This window comes from Equus quagga, chromosome 11 (assembly GCF_021613505.1).
Source record: "Equus quagga isolate Etosha38 chromosome 11, UCLA_HA_Equagga_1.0, whole genome shotgun sequence".
NCBI lineage: Eukaryota > Metazoa > Chordata > Mammalia > Perissodactyla > Equidae > Equus > Equus quagga.
In genome coordinates, this window is record NC_060277.1 from 93719185 (window position 1) to 93739908 (window position 20724).

The 20724-nt window shown below is 36.9% G+C and overlaps 1 protein-coding gene across 4 annotated transcripts in view; it reads right to left on the bottom strand.

Annotated features, from left to right (window-relative positions):
- Positions 1–20724, bottom strand: part of FBXL20 (F-box and leucine rich repeat protein 20) — a 102489-nt gene that overhangs the window by 50037 nt on the left and 31728 nt on the right. For 3 of the 4 annotated variants that reach the window (XM_046675493.1, XM_046675494.1, XM_046675495.1), the window contains exon 2: positions 1516–1577. In XM_046675493.1, the coding sequence (XP_046531449.1) occupies positions 1516–1577 (62 nt within the window). Of the gene's footprint in view, positions 1–1515; positions 1578–20724 lie in introns of those variants that run through there. The other variant, XM_046675497.1, reaches the window with a different exon arrangement.

The window sequence follows — 20724 nt, forward strand, 5'->3', positions numbered from 1 at the left end:
AGGCCATAGTAAGGAATTTGGGTTTCATGGCAAAAACAGAAAAACTCTAATTAAATACAAAATGTAAACTATAACAATGCGTGGCCAGTTACCAAAGATTCAAATAATTTCTCTAAATCTTAGTGAGTTTTAAGGCAAATTCCTTTAGTACAAAATAATGTTTAATATCCAAAATAACGGCATTATAAAAAAATTAAAGTATGTATGGTAATAGGTTTATGGTAACAGTGAAGAACATAATCGATTTAAAAAATATTTCTCTTTAAGATGGTTAAAATTTTGCTGAAATTTGAGGGATACTCAAGATATTACTCAAGATATTCAGGATATATTCTCCAAGGGCTCTGGGTAGTCTAGGGTGTATTGCTATTATTTCAACTATAGTCAACCAGTATGTATGTATGCACTGCTTCCATGGAAAAATCCATTCCAAGTTCAATGCAGTTATTTTTCCTTAGTATCTCCAATGGGTAAGGTACTACACAAAGATTTACAGGATACAGTCCCTGCTTGCAAGGATCTTGCAACATAGTGGAGGACTCAGTCAAGCAAATACTTAGGAATTCCAGGAATACTCTTTACCAGCAGTAGGGCAGACATTTTCCATCGTGAAACAGGGATTGGGCTGGTTATGGGCTAGACTGCAGAAGCAGCTAAGAGCAAGAAGTAGATGTTCCTGAGCACAATAACTTATTGACTTCTAACAATTACAAAAGTGAAGGTACCTTTCTTTTTCAGTCATGATATTCTACATAAGTGAACAAAGAATGGCATGATTAAATGCCCAAATAATGAGCACTGAAAATAACTCCCCTGACACCTGCTTCTTCCTAGCTGATGCCTAAGTCAGATGTACGTAAATTGGGGGCTGTGTGTCTTATGTTATGGGTGATCCCAAATGTAGTTTATACATATTAAAAATAAGGATGGTAAAATCATAAGTGTAACACAGGAAAGGAAAGAGTTTCAAGTAACTTTTGCCTTTTATCTTTAAAATAAAGTGTTATAACTCTTCTATACAATATATGTAATATATATTACATACATATTGCCTCAGTATATGTAATATTTTGTTGCAAATATAAGTCACTTCACAGACACATTTTGATATTGGGAATGGGAAGTGGGGGGAAGGGAAGGATTAGAATCACTCTTCAAAAAAATCAGTACTACTTATAATAGTAAAATATTAAAAATATTAAAAATAAGTAAAAATATACTACTTCTTTCACACTATATACACAAACAGGGCAAAGGGAAAATTAGTTAACAAAATCATATACTATAGGTACAAATTGGGTAGGAGAAAATTGTTACTAAATCAAACATTCAAAATCTGATTCATATCTAAGAAAATATAGAGTAAGACTGTTTAGCAAACGAATCAATAAATTTACAAACTCAGATAATCTGGACCATACATGTATGAAAATAAGGAACAAGTCTAAAAATTTTTAAACAGGGAAATACTATATACACAAAAAACAACAACATAAAATTAGCAGTCAGACTTACCGTAATAGGAGTTCTTTGGGAAGTTTTTTATTGATTACAGCTTCATCACTATTTGAGAACATCTGCAAAAATAAAATCATTGTGTCAAGTGTGACTTAACATTTTACTATATTCAACTCAACAGTTTAGAGGCAATCCTCGTAGGAGAGAGGTGAATAAATATAGTAGATATTACAAGCCAGTCATATTTTCTAAGACTCTTCAGGCTGAAAAACATCTTTGAGACATTTAATTTGCTCCCTCTCTTTAGAAAAAATGAACTAATAGTGGTCAGAAGGATGAAATTATGTGCCAGGTACTGTTTTAAGTGTTTTTCATGCATTTCTTCATTTTTACATATATGGGAACTGACAAAAGGTTTACTTGCTTAAAATCACATTACTACAGAGTGACAGTTTAAAAATGCCATTAAGATAAGGTGATTCCCCAAAATCTAACTCATATTTACTTGTTCAAGGAGGTGCTCAGAAACCTAGAATAGGGAACATTCTCTTCTGAATTTTATATATCATGCAGAAAACCATTAATAATGCTTCATACCCACCAGCATATGCATTCTTGATACACACAAATGATCATTTAACAAACTAACCAAACAACTCACAATGGATACTTTTAAACAGAGCCACCATTTTTCCCACAAAGGAGATCATAACTGTAAGCTTGTCTAGTACCCTACATAAAAAAACTACATATCTATACCCAGTAAAAAGCACAGCAAAAATGGCAAATAGACGTCACCGAAGCTGAGAGAAACACGTTCAGTGCCTGCTTCTAAGTATTACAGAGATGCCTTTTGACTTCATGCAATGAACATTTACTGAACACCCTGTCAACATCAGGCCCTGTTCCAGGCAATGAGATACTAAGAAAAGAAGACGTTAACTGTATGCTTCTTGCTGTACAATGAAGTACACAGAAATAAGCAAATACTTTACTACTATTAGAGATAAATGACAAGAGGTATATGATAGCAAAGGATGAAACAACTAATTCTGCCCAAAGGTGTTATCTAAACTGGGTCTTAAAGGACGGCCAGAAGTTAGAGAAAAAAGAGGAGATAAGATGTATAAAATCTTGGAGTCATACATGAAGGTCCTGGCATTTCATGATTCAAAGTAGAAGAAGTAACGCAGGGGAAGTAGAAGGGCAGGGAAGTAGTGGACGGAATGTACTTCCCCCTCAATCTCAGATATCTAAAGAGTAATTACTTGTAACATTTTCTAACTATAATAACCTACCTTCCAGGTAAATGGACAGCTCTGTGAGGGCAGAGACCACGCCTTTCATGTTTGCCATCGTATTTCCAGGATTGAGCACAGAACCTGATACGTGGTAGAAACTCAATAAATCTAATAAATGAACAGTTAAGTGGATGGTGGGATTAGGTCATGAAAGAAACTTATATACCAGGCTAGAAATTTAAAAGCACTCTGTAGAGAAGACAAACCTAAAGAAATCAAACTCTGCACTGGTAGCAAGGAGATAAGAATATACTGAAATTATAGTTCAAGTAAAAGATGACACAGGTCTCTGTCAGATTACGGGGGAGAGGGAGGTGAAAATGAAAACAAAAGTGGAGAAAAGAATGATTTTTAAAGAAGCAAAAGGACTTGGTGATGGAAAGTAGGATCATCCACCAAGTTTTAGTGCAGCAAGCAGACTACTTAAAAGGGAAGTAATGCTATTGCCTGACAATTACATGTTTTAGGAAATTATCTGACATCAAAAAATAATCTGCTTCCCTACAATTTCTACCCATTAGTGGAAGCTATTAAAAAAGAAATCATATCCCTCTTCTATAAGGCAGTCTTTCAAAATGAAGCCATCACATCTCCTCCTACACAAGCTTAAGTTTTTCTCAAATGACATGGTTTCTAAGATGCTAAACCATTATGATCATTCTTCTCTGGGTACACTTGTAGGAAAGAATGCATGCAAGAGTTAAGTATTAAAAAGCTAAATTATCAAGGGTTGATGACATAAATAACAATGCCTTGCAAAGATAAAGTATCCAAAAATTGAGACCTGGGACACTTTTCAGAGTTTGCACACAACATATATCTTTTTTTTTTTTAAAGATTTTATTTTTCCTTTTTCTCCCCAAAACCCCCTGGTACACAGTTGTGTATTTTTAGTTGTGGGTCCTTCTGGCTGTGGCATGTGGGATGCCACCTCAGTTGACGCCCAGGATCCGAAACGGCAAAACCTTGGGCTGCCGAAGCAGAGAACGTGAACTTAACCACTCGGCCACAGGGTTGGCCCCCACAACATATATCTTAAACTTGAGATCTTTGGAAAAAGTGAGGTTTGTAAGTACAGAATAATATCAGTAAACACTCAATCTACTATACTATGCCAAACTCAAATCACAAAAAGTAAAAGATAACCATTTTTATATTAGAAATGGTAAGTTCTTTATCTTGTCTGCTCAAAGTAAATGCCACATATCTCACCTAGTAAGGTACTGTGCTCACCTGAATACACACAGTAATTCAATAAAAAGTATAAACCTGCTACATGTTGTTCACATGTCTTCTACAACTATAGATTATAAGGGAACAAAAATCATACCTAGCAGCTAATTCCTTTCCTTGTTTCAGTCTATGCAGACTGAATGCTGTTGTCTCTGTGGGAACATGAAGGTACGTGAAGAGAAAAAGGAATAGTGTTCTGGGGAGGATTTGGGAAACACCACGTGTAGAGGACATCTATCTAGATTTATATATGCCTCCCTTTCCTTCTGCACATATGCACCCTACTCCAAGTTTGCAAGAAAGAATAAGATCAGTGGTTCAGGGACTGGCTCTGTGGTGCAGTGGTTAAATTAGGTGTGTTCTGCTTCAGTGGCTTGGGTTTGTGGGTTCAGATCCCAGACAAAGAACTACACCACTCATCAGCCATGCTGTCGTGGTGATCCACACACAAAACAGAGGAAGACTGGCACGGATATTAGCTCAGGGCTAATCTTCCTCAGCATAAAAAACAAAAAATTAGTGGTTCACAAACTGTGGTCACTTGACCAGCAGTATCAGCATCAACCAGGACCTTGTTAGAAATGCAAACTCCTGGGCTATACCCCAGACCTACAGAATCAGAAACTGGAGGTGGAGGGGAGGCAGAGGGAATGAGGGGCCATCTGTATTTTAACAAGCCCTCCAGGTGATGCTGTTGTTTCCTGAAGTCTGAGAACCAGTGAACCAGATAAAGTAGACTGAGACTCTTAGGACTCAAGAAATTACAGTTCTAACAGATAATCAGAATATTTTATTATTTGAAGTGACAGAGCAATGGAGCTTAGAAAATAACCCTAGAGGTAGACACACAATAATTTTAGATGTTTTCTAGAAACCCGAAATGACTTCTGCTCCAGTTCATGGTATTGTTTGTAAAACAAATATTTCACAGAAGCAACAGAATATACGTTTTAGATATTTTACCATTTCAGCTGAACCAAACTCTAGGTTTCTCATGCAAAATATACAAGGTGTCAAAACCAATTAGATCCAGGCTATAATGAATTACAATAAATTTGCGAAGGATTTTAGATACAATCGCTGTAGAGGAAGTGACTGTTAAAAGGTTTGACATTCTTAGGTAATTTCATCTTATATTAACACAGAAATATATCATTATGTATTTTTGTAACCTATCCACAAACAATTACAAGGATGTAGTCAGGGGAAAAACATGAGAGCAAACAGGTTGTTCTCTATTATGTGTTTCAAGGTAGGACATCATCCCCTAAACAAGTAAACAGACACTGCAATAGCCCTGTCTTCTAGGGACATTCTTAAATATTCAGGTTTTTAAAAATCTAAGTGATTTGGTTTGTCATGCATTACCGTTGATTGTTGATTTGTATAAAACTATAATTTTTTTCTGTAAATTACATACCTGAGAAATATAACTTTGAAACCACTTCTTATAAATTATAATTACATCATCTAATAGAGTTCCTGAATAGTGAGAAAGATTTCTTGCTATTTTAGCCTGATCAGCTTTTAAATCTTTGGCACATTTTAAAGATTAGTTTACTAACATGATAAATTTTAATGCATAGCACACAAACAAGACCCAGGAAACCAATTCAAGAGGCTTTAAATCCAGGATCTGGATGAGAAATGACAGGCTGAACAAAGGAAATAGGAAAGAAATACTCGCTCAACAGTGACCCCTGCTGATTATAGTTACTAACTCCAAAAAGGAAATTAAAAGATCTGACCTATATTATTCAAGTTTTATACAATACAAAATTTAACGAGTATTTTTGCAGAGAATATTAGTTATCCCCAATATCCACTCTCCTCTTCTAGAGTAATAGAATTCCCAATTTTTAGCTAGCACATGGCTGTGTAGAAAGAAGATTTTATTTCCCTTGCAGCTAGATAAGGCCAGGTTACTAAGTTCTGGCCAATATGATGTAAGAAAAAGTGATGTGTGCAATTTTGGGAATGTCCTTAAAGAGAGAGGATGTGCCCCTTTACTCCTTCCTTAATTCTGCTGCTTCAAATGTGGTTAGGATCACTGAACTCCATTTTGTATCATGAAGTTGAAGGCCAAGTTTTAAAGACTAGTAGAAAACTAGGAAAAGCCTGAGATGACTGCAGAGATACCATGCCTCTGGACTTGACATGAGAGTAAAATAAACTTCCATCATATTTAAGTCACTTTTAATTTGGGTCTCTGATACATGCTGCTAAATTTACTAATATATTTTTTATTTTAAAGGTATGTTTTGGGGGCCTGGCCAGTGGTGTAGCAGTTAAATTCGCACATTCTACTTCAGCAGCCCAGGGCTTGCCAGTTTGGATCCTGGGCACGGACCTACGCAATGCTCGTCAAGCCATGCTGTGGCAGATGTCCCACATATAAAGTAGAGGAAGATGGGCACGGATGTCAATTCAGGGTCAATCTTCCTCAGCAAAAAGAGGAGGATTGGTGGTGGATGTTAGCTCAGGGCTAATCTTCAAGATAAAAATAAAAATAATTAAAAGGTATCTCTTAGTTTACAAGATCAAAAGAGTTCTGGAGATTGGTTGCACAACACTGTTAGTGTATTGTACACTTAAAAAATGATTAAGATGAGGGGCTGGCCCTGTGGCCAAGTGGTTAAGTTCGTGCGCTCCGCTGCAGGCGGCCCAGTGTTTCGTTGGTTTGAATCCTGGGCACGGACATGGCACTGCTCATCAAACCACGCTGAGGAAGCATCCCACATGCCACAACTAGAGGGACCCACAACGAAAAATATACAACTATGTACTGGGGGGCTTTAGGGGGAAAAAGGAAAAAATAAAATCTTTAAAAAAAATTAAAAATAAATGATTAAGATGGCAAATTTTATGTTATATGTATGTCTCCACAATTAAAAAAGATTTTTAAGGTAATTTTTCCACATTTTAACATTTTCAAATTTGGAAGCATCTTAAAATCAAAAGCATTTTTTGTGGCTTATAAAATAATAGTGCATTTGATATTCACAGCAACTTTTAATTATACACAGTCATGCATTGCATAGCAACGTTTCAGTCAACAACAGACCGCACACACAACGGTGGTGCCATAAGATTAGCACCATATAACCTAGGTGTGCAGTAGGCTAGACCATCTAGGTTTGTGTAAGTGCACTCTATGATGTACTTACACATGATAAAATCATCTAACAATGCACTTCTCAGAATGTATCCCCATCATTAAGCAACACACGGCTGTATAGTAAGGTATAACCAATAAGAAGAAAATAAAATAAAACTAAGGACCATTTGCCTCTTCTCAAACAGGCTCTGTGCTTTTTATGCTATTTTCTCTAGAGCACTCATGCAACCAAACTTGCCTACTATTTCATTAGAAATAGATTAATGTCCACTGGACATGCCACCTATGCCATAAAGCCTTCCTCACTCTCCTTAACTGGATGTGATTGTTTCTTCTCTTATGAAACCCCACAGATGGGGCTGGCCCTGTGGCCGAGTAGTTAAGTTTGCATGCTCTGCTTAGGTGGCCCAGGGTTTCACCAGTTCGGATCCTGGGTGCAGACATGGCACTGCTTGTCAGACCACACTGAGGTGGCACCCCACCTGCCACAACTAGAAGGACCCACAACTAAAAGAAAAAATGTGCAACTATGTACTAGGGGGATTTGGTGAGAAAAAGCAGGAAAAAAAAAAAGACAACAGTTGGCAACTGGCAACAGTTGTTAACTCAGGCGCCAATCTTTAAAAAATAACCCCAAAGAACCTCAAAGCTCAGAATATCACTCCTGAGCTGGTGTGGCGTCCCATATATCAGATCATAAGTTCTGAGAGGAAAGGGGCCTTGTCTGTTTAGTTCACCACAGTATAGTCAGCAACCAACACAGTGCCTAGAAATTGCTAAACCAATGAATGTTATTTATACTATAGGAATCTGGAAATACTCTTTTGACTGTAAATTTCCAGTAGGTTTCTATGGTTTTTTCCTCTTTATATCTCGAGTGCCTTGAAAAAAATAATAAAAACATTTAATAAAATGAATGTTACCCTAAATTTAGTAAATAAGATGCAAATGACATCACCACAGTAACAGATTGAATATCATTGCAACAAATAACAATTACAATATCTGAAGAAACAAAAGTTTGGAGAGAGAGCTTATGGCCCATTTATTTCACAGGATATGAGTTACACTAAATTTCTTGTTTAAAAAAAAAGCTGTAATAATTGCTAAGTTTTCATCATCAAGAAATTTCATCTGGGGGCCGGTCAGCTGGCACAGTGGTTAAGTTCACACGTTCTGCTTCTTGGCAGCTCAGGGTTTGCCGGTTCGGATCCTGGATGCGGACATGGCACCGCTTAGCAAAAGCCATGGTGTGGTAGACGTCCCACATATAAAATAGAGGAAGATGGGCATGGATGTTAGCTCAGGGCCAGTCTTCCTCGGCAAAAAGAGGAGGATTGGTAGTAGTTAGCTCAGGGCTAATCTTCCTCAAAAAAAAATAAATAAAAAGAAAATTCATCTGTATATAGCATTTTTAAACAGTTTTATTATGGTATAATTCACATACTATAAAACTCACTGGTTTTAAGCGCACACTTCAATACTTTTTAGTAAATTTATAAAGCTGTGCAATGCAACCATTACAACTCACTTCTGATGAATTTCCATCACCCCAAAAATATTCCACATGCATGTTTGCAATCATCCATGTGCTGATCTCTAATCTCAAGCAACCACTAGTTTACCTTCTGTTGCTGTAGATTTTCCTTTTCTGGACATATTAAAAAATGGAAACACAAACTATGTCATCTTTTGCACCTGACTTCCTTTGTTCTGCATAATAGTTTTTTGGGGTTTTTTTTAACAGATATTATTTTTCCTTTTTCTCCCCAAAGCCCCTGGTACACAGATGTGCTATTTTTTTTTAGTTGTGGGTCCTTCTAGCTGTGGCATACGCGACGCCGCCTCAGTATGGCCCGATGAGTGGTGCCATGTACGCGCCCAGGATCCGAACTGGCAAAACCCTGAGCCGCCGAAGTGGAGCATGTGAACTTAACCACTCGGCCACGGGGCTGGCCCCTGCATAATGTTTTTGAAGCTCATTTATGTTGTAGCATGTACCAGTTGTTTGTTCCTTTTTATTGCTGAATAGTATTCCAGCGTCACAGAAGGTCATATCTTGCTTATTCATTCCTAGCTGACAAACATTTGGATTGCTACAATTTTTTTTACTATTATGAATAATAATGCTATGATCATTCTCATACAAGCCTTTGGGTGGTTGAAACATGTTTTCATCTCTCATGGACAGAATCTAAGGTGGAAAACTGCTGAGTTGTATTGTATGGTAACTTTATTTTAAACTTTTAAGGAAATTGCTCAATTGGCTTCCAAAGTGGCTGTACCATCTTACATCCCCACCAGCAATGTACATGGGTTCCAGGCTGTCCATATTTTTACCATCACTTAGTATTGTCTATCTTTTTAATTTTAGCCAGTCTAAAATTAATCTGCATTTGTGGTTTCAATTTGCATTTTCCTAGTTGCTAATGCTGTTGTGCATCTTTTCATGTGCTTATTAGCCACTCAAATGATTTCTTTGATGAAATGTGTATTCAAGTTATTTGCCCATTTTTCTGAGTTGTCTTCTTACTACCTGATTTAAGAGCTCTTTACACATTTAATGGTTCTATGTATATACAGGCCCTTTATCTACTAAATGATTTGCATATATTTCCTCCCATTCTTTGGGCTGTAAAGTCTATTTCTTGATGATATCTTTTGAAGCACAAATGTTCTTAATTTTAATAAAGTCCGATTTATATATTTTTTTAATGGATCATGCTTTTGATGTCATATACATGAACTCTGCCTAACCAAATGTCATAAAGATTATCTGCTGTTTTATTCTAGAAGTTTTGTAGTTTTAGTTCTTACATTTAGGCTCATGACCCATTTTGATTAATTTTTGTATACTGTGTGAGGTGAGAACTTAAGTTCATCTTTTCCCAGGTAGATACCCTAATTGTTTCAACACCATTTGTTTAAAAGACTATTCTTTGCCCATTGAATTACCTTTATTGAAAATCAACTGGCCACAAATGTAAGCATTTATGTTTGGATTCTCAATACTGTTTCATTAATCTATGTATCTATCTTTATGAATCAATAATAATGAAATAATAATGAAACCAATAACTGTCTTGATTACCACAACTTTATAGTAAGTTTTCAAATCAGGCAGTGTTAAACCCTGTTATTTGGTTCTTCTTTTTCAAAATCATTTTTTTTTAATTGAGGTAAAAACTGGTATGTAACATTATGTAAGTTTCAAGTACACAACATTATAATTCAACTTCTGTATACACTAAAAAGTGATCACCACCAAAAGTCTAATTACCATTCGTCACCATACAATTGACCCCCTTCACCCATTTTGCCCATCCCCCCAACTCTATGACCCTCTGGTAACCACAAATCTGTTCACTGTATCTTTGAGTTTGTTTTTATTTTGTTTTGTTCGTTCATTTGTTTTGAGCTTTTTTTAGATTCCACATGAGCAAAATCATATGGCATTTGTCTTTCTCCATCTGACTTATTTTTTAGCATAAGACCCTCAAGGTCCATCCATGTTGTCACAAATGTGAGATTTCATTCTTTTTATGACTGAGTAATATTCCATTGTATAGATATACTATATCTTTGTCCATTCATCCATCGATGGACACTTTGGTTGTTTCAATATCTTGGCTATTGGAAATAATGCTGCAGTAAACAAAGGGGTGCATATATCTTTTCAAATTAGTGTTTCCGTATTCTTCAGATAAACACCCAGAAGTGGAATAGCTGGATCATATGGTAGTTCTACTTTTAATTTTTTTAAGAATCTTCATATTGTTTTCCATAGTGGGTACATCTCCCTGATGATTAGTGATGTTGAACATCTTTTCACATGTTTATTGGCCATCTGTATATCTTCTCTGGAAAATGTCTGTTCATATCCTCCACCCATTCTTCGATTGGGCTGTTTTTTTGTTGTTTAGTTGTGTGAATTTCTTATATATTATGGAGATTAACTACTTGTCGGATATATGATTTGCAAATATTTTCTCTCAATTGGGGTTGTCTCCTGCTTTTGATCCTGGTTTCTTTTGCCTTGCAGAAGCTCTTTGGTCTGATGAAGTACCACTCGTTTATTTTTTCTTTTGTTTCCCTTGTCTGAGAAGACATGGTATTTGAAAAGATCCCTTTAAGTCTGATGTCAAAGAGTGTACTATCTATATTATCTTCCAGGAGTTTTATGGTTTCAGGACATATCTTCCAGTCTTAGATAATTTTGAGTTTATTTTTGTGTATGGTGCGAGATAACTGTCTACTTTCATTCTTTTGCATGTGGCTGTCCCGTTTTCCCAACACCATTTTCTTTTGAAATTAAAAAAAATTTTTTTTATTGAGTTAATGATAGGTTACAATCTTATGTGATTTCAGTTGTACATTAATGTTTGTCATTCGTGTTGTAGGTGCACCACTTCACCCTTTGTGCCCACCCCCAACCCCACCTTTCCCCTGGTAGCCACTAATCTGTTCTCTTTGTTCACATTTTTAAACCCCTCATATGAGTGGAGTCATACATAGATTATCCTTCTCTAACTGGCTTATTTCACTTAACATAATTCCCTCAAGGTTCATCCATGTTGTTGCAAATGAGATGATTTTGTTCTGTTTTGCAGCTGAGTAGTACACCACAACTTCTTTATCCATTCATCTGTTGATGGGCACTCAGGTTGCTTCCATGTCTTGGCTATTGTAAATAATGCTGCAATGAACATTGGGGTGCATAGGACTTTCGGAATTGCTGACTTCAAGCTCTTTGGATAGATATCCAGTAGTGGAATGGCTGGATCGTATGGTAGTTCTATTTTTAATTTTTTGAGGAATCTCCATACTGTTTCCCATAGTGGCTGCACTAGTTTGCATTCCCACCAGCAGCCCAACACCATTTATTGAAGAGAAAATCTTTTTTTTTTCCCCCATTGTATGTTCTTGGCACCTTTGTTGAAGATTAGCTGTCTGTAGATGTGCAGTTTTATTTCTGGGCTTTCAGTTCTGTTCCACTGATCTGTGTGCCTGTTTTTGTACCAGTACCATGCTTTTTGATTACTATGGCTTTGTAGTACATTTTGAAGTCAGGGATTGAGATGTCTGTTCTTTTTTCTCACTATTGCTCTAGCAATTCAGGGTCCTTGGTTGCCCCATATGAATTTTACGATGTTTTGCTCTATTTCCGTGAAGAATGTCATTGGGATTCTGCTTGGGATTGCACTGAATCTGTAGATTGCTTTGGGTAGTACAGACATTTTAACTATGTTTATTCTTCCAATCCCTGTGCATGGAATCTCTTTGCATCATTATCCATTTCTTTCAATAACGTCTTACAGTTTTCATTGTATAAGTCCTTCACCTCCTTGGTTAAATTTATTCCTAGATACTTTATTCTTTTTGTTGAGATTATAAATGGAATTTTATTCTTGAGTTCTCTTTCTGTAAGTTCGTTACCAGAGTATAGAAATGCAACTGATTTTTGTATGGTGATTTTGTACCCTACAACTTTACTGTAGTTGTTAATTATTTCTAATAGTTTTCCAAAGGATTCCTTAGAGTTTTCTACATAGATCATGTCGTCTGCAAACAGTGAGAGTTTCACTTCTTCACTCCCTTTTGGATTCCTTTTATTCCTTTTTCTTGCCTAACTGTTCTGGCCAAAATCTCCAGTACTATGGTGAATAAGAGTGGTGGTAGTGGGCATCCTTGTCTTGTTCCTGTTCTCAGAGGGATGGCGTTCAGTTTTTCCCCATTCAGTATGATGTTGACTGTGGGTTTGTCATATATGGCCTTTATTATGTTGAGGTAATTTCCTTCTATCCCCATTTTGTTAAGAGTTTTTATCATAAATGGCTGTTGGATCTCGTCAAATGCTTTCTCTGCATCTATTGAGATGATCATGTGGTTTTTATTCCTCATTTTGTTAATGTGGTGTACCACAGTGATTGATTTGCAGATGTTAAACCATCCCTGTGTCCCTGGTATAAATCCCACTTGATCATGATGTATGATCTTTTTGATGTATTGCTGTATTTGGGTTGCCAATATTTTGTTGAAGACTTTTGCATCTATGTTCATCAGCGATATTGGCCCATAGTTTTCCTTTTTTGTGGCGTCCTTGTCAGACTTTGCTATCAGACTGATGTTGGCCTCACAGAATGAGTTAGGAACTGTTCCATCTTCCCAATTTTTTGGACTAGCTTGAGAAGGATAGGTATTAAATCCTCTCTGAAAGTTTGGTAGAATTCTCCAGGGAAGCCGTCTGGTCCTGGGCTTTTATTTTTTGGGATGATTTGATTACTGTTTCAATCTCTTTACTTGTGATTGGTCTATTCAGGTTATATATTTCTTCTTGATTCAGCTTTGGGAGGTTTTAAGAGTCTGAGAATTTATCCATTTCCTCTAGATTGTCCATTTTGTTGGCATATAGCTTTTTGTAGTATTCTCGTTACAACATGTTCTATTTCTGCATTATCTGTTATTTCTCTTCCATTTCTAATTTTATTTATCTGAGCTTCCTCTCTTTTTTTCTCTGTAAGTCTGACTAGGGGTTTGTCAATTTTGTTTATCTTCTCAAAGAACCAGCTCGTTCTTTCACTGATCCTTTCTACTGCCTTTTTTGTTTCAATAGCATTTATTTCTGCTCTGATTTTTATTATTTCTCTCCTGCTGACTTTGGGCTTTGTTTGTTCTTCTTTTTCTAATTTAGTGAGGAATAGCTTGAGATTGCTTATTTGGGATTTTTCTTGTTAGTTAAGGTGAGCCTGTATTGTGATGAATTTCCCTCTTAATATGGCTTTTGCTGCATCCCATATGAGTTGGTATGGTATGTTTTCATTTTCTTTGTCTCCAGATATTTTTTGATTTCTCCTTTAATTTCTTCAATGACCCATGGGTTGTTCAATAGCATGCTGTTTAGTCTCCACATCTTTGTCCCTTTCTCAGCTCTTCTCTTGTAATTAATTTCTATCTTCATAGCACTGTGATTGGAAAAGATGTTTGTCATTATTTCAATCTTCTTAATTTATTGAGGCTTGCCTTGCTTCCCAACATATGGTCTATCCTTCAGAATGCTCCATGCATCCTTGAGAAGAATGTGTGTTCTCGTGTTTTTGGATGGAGTGTTCTATATATGTCTACTAAGTCAAACTGGTCTAGATTTTCACTTAATTCCATTGTTTCCTTGTTGATTTTCTGTCTGGATGATCTATCCATGATGCAAGTAGAGTGTTGAAGTCCTCTACTATTATTCTGTTATTATTAATATCTTCTTTTAGGTTTGTTAATACTTGCTTTACGTACTCTGGTGCTCCTGTGTTGGGTGCATAGATATTTATAAGTGTTATGTCTTCTTGGTGGAGTGTCCCTTTAATCACTATATACTGCCCTTCTTTGTCTCTACCTATCTTGAACTCTACTTTGTCTGATCTACGTATTGCGACACCTGCTTTCTTTTGTTTGCCATTAGTTTGGAGTACTGTCTTCCATCCCTTCACTCTGAGCCTGTGATTGTTATTAGAATTGAGATGTGTTTCCTGGAGGGAGTATGTTGTTGGGTCTTGTTCTTTAATCCCTCTTGCCACTCTGTCTTTTTATTGGAGAATTCAACCCATTTATGTTTATTCAGGGTGACTATCGATATATGAGGGCTTAATGCTGACATTTTATCACTTGTTTCCTGGTTCTCCTGCATTTCCTTTGTTTCTCATCCTGTGTATTTTGGTCTATCAATTGAGTTATATAGTTTTTTATGTTACTTCTGTTTTCTCCTTATTTATTATTTGTGTCTCTGTTCTGTTTTTTTGTTTAGTGGTTACCATAAGGTTTGCATTCAAAATCTCGTAGATAAAGATAGTCCATTTTCTCATGGCCTCTTATTTCCTCAGACTAAACCGATTCAGTCCCTTTTCTGTTCCCCGCCTAAGTTATGTTTCTCACATCTTATTCCATCTTGTGTTGTGAATTTGTGATTAAAATGACAAGACAATCTTTGTTTTTGGTGTTTTCCTTTCCTTTAACTTTAATGCTATTCTTGAGTATTTGCTAATCTGTTCTGATGTTTAGCTACAGTTTTATGATTCTGTCTACATATTTATCTCCTTACTCTGTGCTTTGTAACACTTTTCTCCCTTTTTTTGCCAGTTATGAGGGCCTTCTTGAGGATCTCTTATAGTGGGGGTCTTGTGGCTAAGAAATCACTTAGATTTTGCTTATCTGGGAAAGTTTTTATTTCTCCATCGTATCTGAAGGATGTTTTCACTGGAGAGTATTCTTAGCTGAAAGTTTCTGTCCTTCAAAGATTTGAATATGTCATTCCAGTCTCTCCCAGCCTGTAAGGTTTCTGCAGAGAAATCCTCTGAAAGCCTGATAGGAGTTCCTTTGAAGGTTATTTTCTGCTGCCTTGCTGCCCTTAGTATTTTTTGTCATTCACTTTTGCCAGTTTCACTACTATATGCCTTGCAGTAGGTCTTTTTACACTGACGTATTTAGGAGTCTGTTAGCTTCTTTCACATGGGTTTACATTTCCTTCCCTAGGTTTGGTAAGTTCTCTGCTATTATTTCTTTGAACAAGCTTTCTGCTCCATTCTCCTTCTCCTCTCCTTCTTGAATAACCATAATTCTTATGTTGCATTTCCTAATTGAGTTGGATATTTCTCAGAGACTTTCTTCATTTCTTTTTAGTCTCAGTTCTCTCTCCTCCACTATCTGGAGTATTTCAACATGTCTATACTCGATTATGCTGATTCACTCTTCTATGATGTCTGCTTGAGCGTTCAGGGAATCCATATTTTGTTTTATCTCTTCCATTGTGTCTTTCATCTCCAATATTTCTGATTGATTCTTCTTTATAGTTTCAGTCTCTTTTGTGAAGTAGCTCCTGAACTTGTTGAACTGTTTCTCTACATTCTCTATTAACTCGTTTTTTGATGATAGCTATTTTGAATTCTCCGTCATTTGGATTACATATTTCTGTGTCCTCAGGACTGATTTCTGGGTACTTCTCATTTTCTCTCTGGTCTGGAGATTTAACATAATTTTTGATACTGCTAGAGAGCGAGGCTCTGTTTTTGCGCATCATGGTATTATTTGGTCACAGTTACCACCTATCGCCACTGGGTGGGGGTCAAGAGCCGCATATTCTGAGCCCTCTGCATTCTGTGAAGATTCCAGGCACTGGAGCTAGCGCCAGGCGGGTTGGGGGAAGGGGTGCTTTCTTCTGTGTGTTCTCAGGATTTTCTCGCTCTGCCCTCACTATCTGCTCTCCTGGGGTGTTGGCTTGGTGAGGTCACCCCAACATTAGCTTTCACCTTGGTAGCGGCCTCCCCCTAGGCTGCGAGGGCCCTTGGGGATCTTTGACATTCTGGCAAACGTTTCCCCCCTCCCCCATTCTTTCCCTCTCTGAGGCTGCCCATGGTCCTGGATCCTAGTCTTTTGGGTAGGGAGGAAAGTTCCGCTTACCCCGTTCCACTTCCTCTGAGGGGTGCTCCAGCCTCTCTGCCCTCCATCATGTGTCTTCATGGGTCTCTCAGACATCTTCTGTGTTGTGTTTGGATGTCTTCTGTTGGAGTATGAATGTCTTTTTCGTTGTATGGTGGAGAGGAGAGATTACCGGGAAAGATCACTCTGCCATGATGCTGACGTCACTCCTGTTTAAAGCTTCTGTTATGTTTATTCCCAAGTATCTTATTCTATTTCACGCTGTGAATTGAATTGTATTCTTAATTTCATTCTAGGATTATTCAATGCTAGTATGTAGTACATTTTCTATTCATTTATGTTTAACCTATTTGTGGCTTTGAATCTAAAGTGTGTCTCTTCTACACAGATTATTGTTTTTGTATCCAGTCTGACAATCCATGCCTTTTTAGTATCAAACTCATTCACATTTAATGTAATTATTGGTTTAGCTGGATACGTCTCTCATTTTCTTTTCTATTTGTCTCATGTCTTTTGTTCCTCCATTTCTCTTCTACTGTCTTCTTGTGTTTTAAATAGATATTTTCTAGTGTATCACTGTAATTCCTTTGTGTTTGTTTTTTAAATTTATAACAGTCTATTTTAGACTACTACTAATTTATTCTGGTAAAATATAGAAACTTTGCTCCAACAGAACTGTATTTCCTCTCCCCTCATTTCTGTTATTATCATGTGTTACATATTTATCTTAATAGCCCAACAACACAGTTTTATAATTACTGTTTTGCAATTGTCTTTTAATTCAGTTAAACTAATAAAAGAGAAAATTTTATTTACAGCCCCCTATTTTGCCTCTGTAATTACTGTTTATAGTGCTTTTTCTTCAAGTTACTGTCTGGAACCATATCCTGTTAGCTTGAAGGACTTCCTTCAGTACTTCATGTAAGGCAGGTCTGCTAACGACAAATTCTGTGTGTCTTCTTATCTGGAAATGTCTTTATTTTGCCTAAATTTTTCAATAATAGCTTCACTGGATATACAATTCATGTGAAATTCTTTATATTTTTGAATTATTTTTAAGGGAAATTGAGAGTAAATATGCTATTTTAAAGTGTACAGTTTAGTGCCATTTAGTCCATTCACAATGTTCTGCAATTACCACCTCTAATTTCAAAATTTTTGACACCCCCTAGAACACCCTGTATTCATCAAGTAACCACTCCTAAGACCTGTCACCCCATATCCTCCCACTCCAGGACCTAGCCAACCACTAATCTCCTTTCTATCACTATGGATTTCCCTCTTCTGAATATTTCACATAAATGAAATCATTCAATATGTGACCTTTTATGTCTAGCTTACTTCACTTTTTATAAAATTTTTGAGGTTCATGCATATAGTACCATGTCTCAGTAACCCATTCCATTTTATGACTGAATGATATTCCATTGTATGGATACACCAAATTTTATCCATTCACCCATCAATGTATACTTGGATTGCTTCTACCTTTAGGACATTGTGAATACTGTATTGCTGCTATGAACACTATTTGTACATAAGCATTTTTATGAATATTTGTTTTCAATTCTTTTTGTAGCTATGCAGGAATGGAATTTCTGGGTCATATGATATTTCCATGCCTAACTTTTTAAGGAACTGCCAAATTGTGTTCCACAGTGGCTACACAATTTCACATTCCCACCAGCAATGTACAAGGGTTCAAATTTTCCACATCATCACCAATACTTCATATTTTTCCTTCCCCTCCCCCACCATTTTTAAGTATACTCATGCTAGTGGGTGTGAAGTGCTACCTCATTGTAGTTTTGATTTGCATTTTCCTAATGACCAATGACTTTGAGCATATTTTCATGTGATTGTTGGCCATTTGTCTATATTCTTTGAAGAAAGGTGTATTCAAGTCTGTTGCCCTTTTAAAAACTGGGTTGCTTTGTTGTACCTTGCTTGTAAGAATTCTCCATGTATTCTGGATATTAGACCCTTATCAGGTATATGATTTGCAAACAACTTTCGACATTCTTTTTTTTTTTTTTTTTTGAGGAAGATTAGCCCTGAGCTAACTGCTGCCAATCCTCCTCTTTTTGCTGAGGAAGACTGGCCCTGAGATAACATCCATGCCCATCTTCCTCTGCTTTACATGTGGGACGCCTACCACAGCATGGTTTGCCAACCAGTGCTATGTCTGCCCCCGGGATCCGAACTGGCGAATCCCGGGCTGCTGAAGCAGAATGTGTGCACTTAACCGCTGCACCATTGGGCCGGCCCCTTCACATTCTTTAGTTGTCTTTTCATTTTACTGAGGGTGTGTTTTGATGTGAATATAGAATTCTTAATTGACAGTCTTTTGTTCCCACACTTTGAATGTTGACCAATTGCTTTCTGGCGTCCATCGTTTTTGATGAAAAGTAAGCTGTTAATTATACTGCTGATACCTTGTATATCATGAATTGCTTTTGTCTTGTTTTCCAGACTTTTTTCTTTGTATTTTGATGGAAACAGCTCGATAAAAATGTGTCTAGATGTAGATTTCTTTGTATTAATCCTACTTGGGGGTTGTTGAGATTTTTGGATGGGGAGATAAATGTTTTTCATCAAATATGGGAAATTTTTAGCTATTATTGTTTCAAACATTTTTCCCTCTCTCTAATCTCCTTCTGAGACTCTTATTACATGTTGATACAACTGATGCCCCAAAGATCTCTGAGGTTCTGTTAGCTTCATTCTTTTTTTCAAATTGGATAATTTCTGTTGATTTCTCTCTGTGATCTCCAATCTGCTACTGGGTCCCTTTAGTGACTTTTTCAGTTACTCTATTTTTCAACTCCAAAATTTCCATTTGGTTCTTTTTTATAATTACTATCTCTTTATTGACATTCTCTATTCAGTGAGTCACTGTCATCATAATTTCCTTTAATTATTTACACCTGATTTCCTTTAGTCTTTGAACATATTTATATTAGCCACTTTGAAAGTGGCAACTGGCCTCTTTTAACTGTACATGGTAGAGTAAGAAATACACTAAAGACAGAACTGCACAGTTTGCAAATAAATATAGAGGAAACTAGAATATAGAGGGCTTGGAACTTGCTAGACTGGAAAATAATACTATCCTTCATCTTCTGTCTCTCAAGCCAATAGGATTCTCAAAATGAGAACTACCCTCAGGGTAAATATCAGATCAAGGGTGGGGCTTTAAATTCCTTTTAAGACCTCAGGAATTTTCAAAGCCATGCCTCTGTTGTCTTTCTCAACTAGACAAAAAGGCCTCTAAGAAGCTTAAGGGAACTATCCCATAGTAGCCTGACACAACCAAAGTAGAGAGAATTTTGTCTTAAAATGAGTTATAATGGTGTAACTTTTGGGACATGGAATAACACAAATCAGATTCATAGAAAATCCCAGAAATTTTAAAGGAGCTGTACCAGTTAGATTAAAAGGAAGAGACTGTTCAAAATGAAAAAAGTCCTCTAGGCCCCCAACTTTCTATAGGAAGGACGTATGTGAGAAAGCTACTTGGCTCATAAGAGATTCTTATGTAAAAGGAGAGACCTCTCAGAAAGCAGCATTAAGAACCAAGAATTCGATACCAAGAATCCCAGAGAACAATGAGTTAGGGAACCATTCCCAGGTAGCAGAACTGGGCCCCAATCAAGGTACATTTCCTGCTCCTGGAGTAGGTGACCCTGACAACATGTGCCCAGCCATATTTCAGAATTGATATGGACCAATAACTGCTATGTGCCTCCTGTTACTTCTCCTATTTTAGGAGGAATGTCTATTACTATTATTCTATCCCTGTGACAACAACGTATTTTGCATGTATGAGACAAATAATTTTTCTTTTTAGTTCACAGGTCTCTGGATCAAGAGGAACTGCACATGAGGGGCTGGCCCCATGGCCGAATGGTTAAGTTCGTGCACTCCGCTTCAGTGGCCCAGGGTTTCGCTGGTTCGGATCCTGGGCACAGACATGGCACCACTCATCAGACCATGCTGAGATGGCATCCCACATGCCACAACCAGAAGGACACACAACTAAAATACACATATGTACTGGGGAGCTTTGGGGAGAAGAAGGGGAAAAAAAAAAGAGGAACTGCACATGAGGACCCTCATCCACCTCTGAATCTGAGAGATAACAAGTTAAGAGTTCTTCACCTTTATCTTTTTTTAGATAAGACCTTGAACATC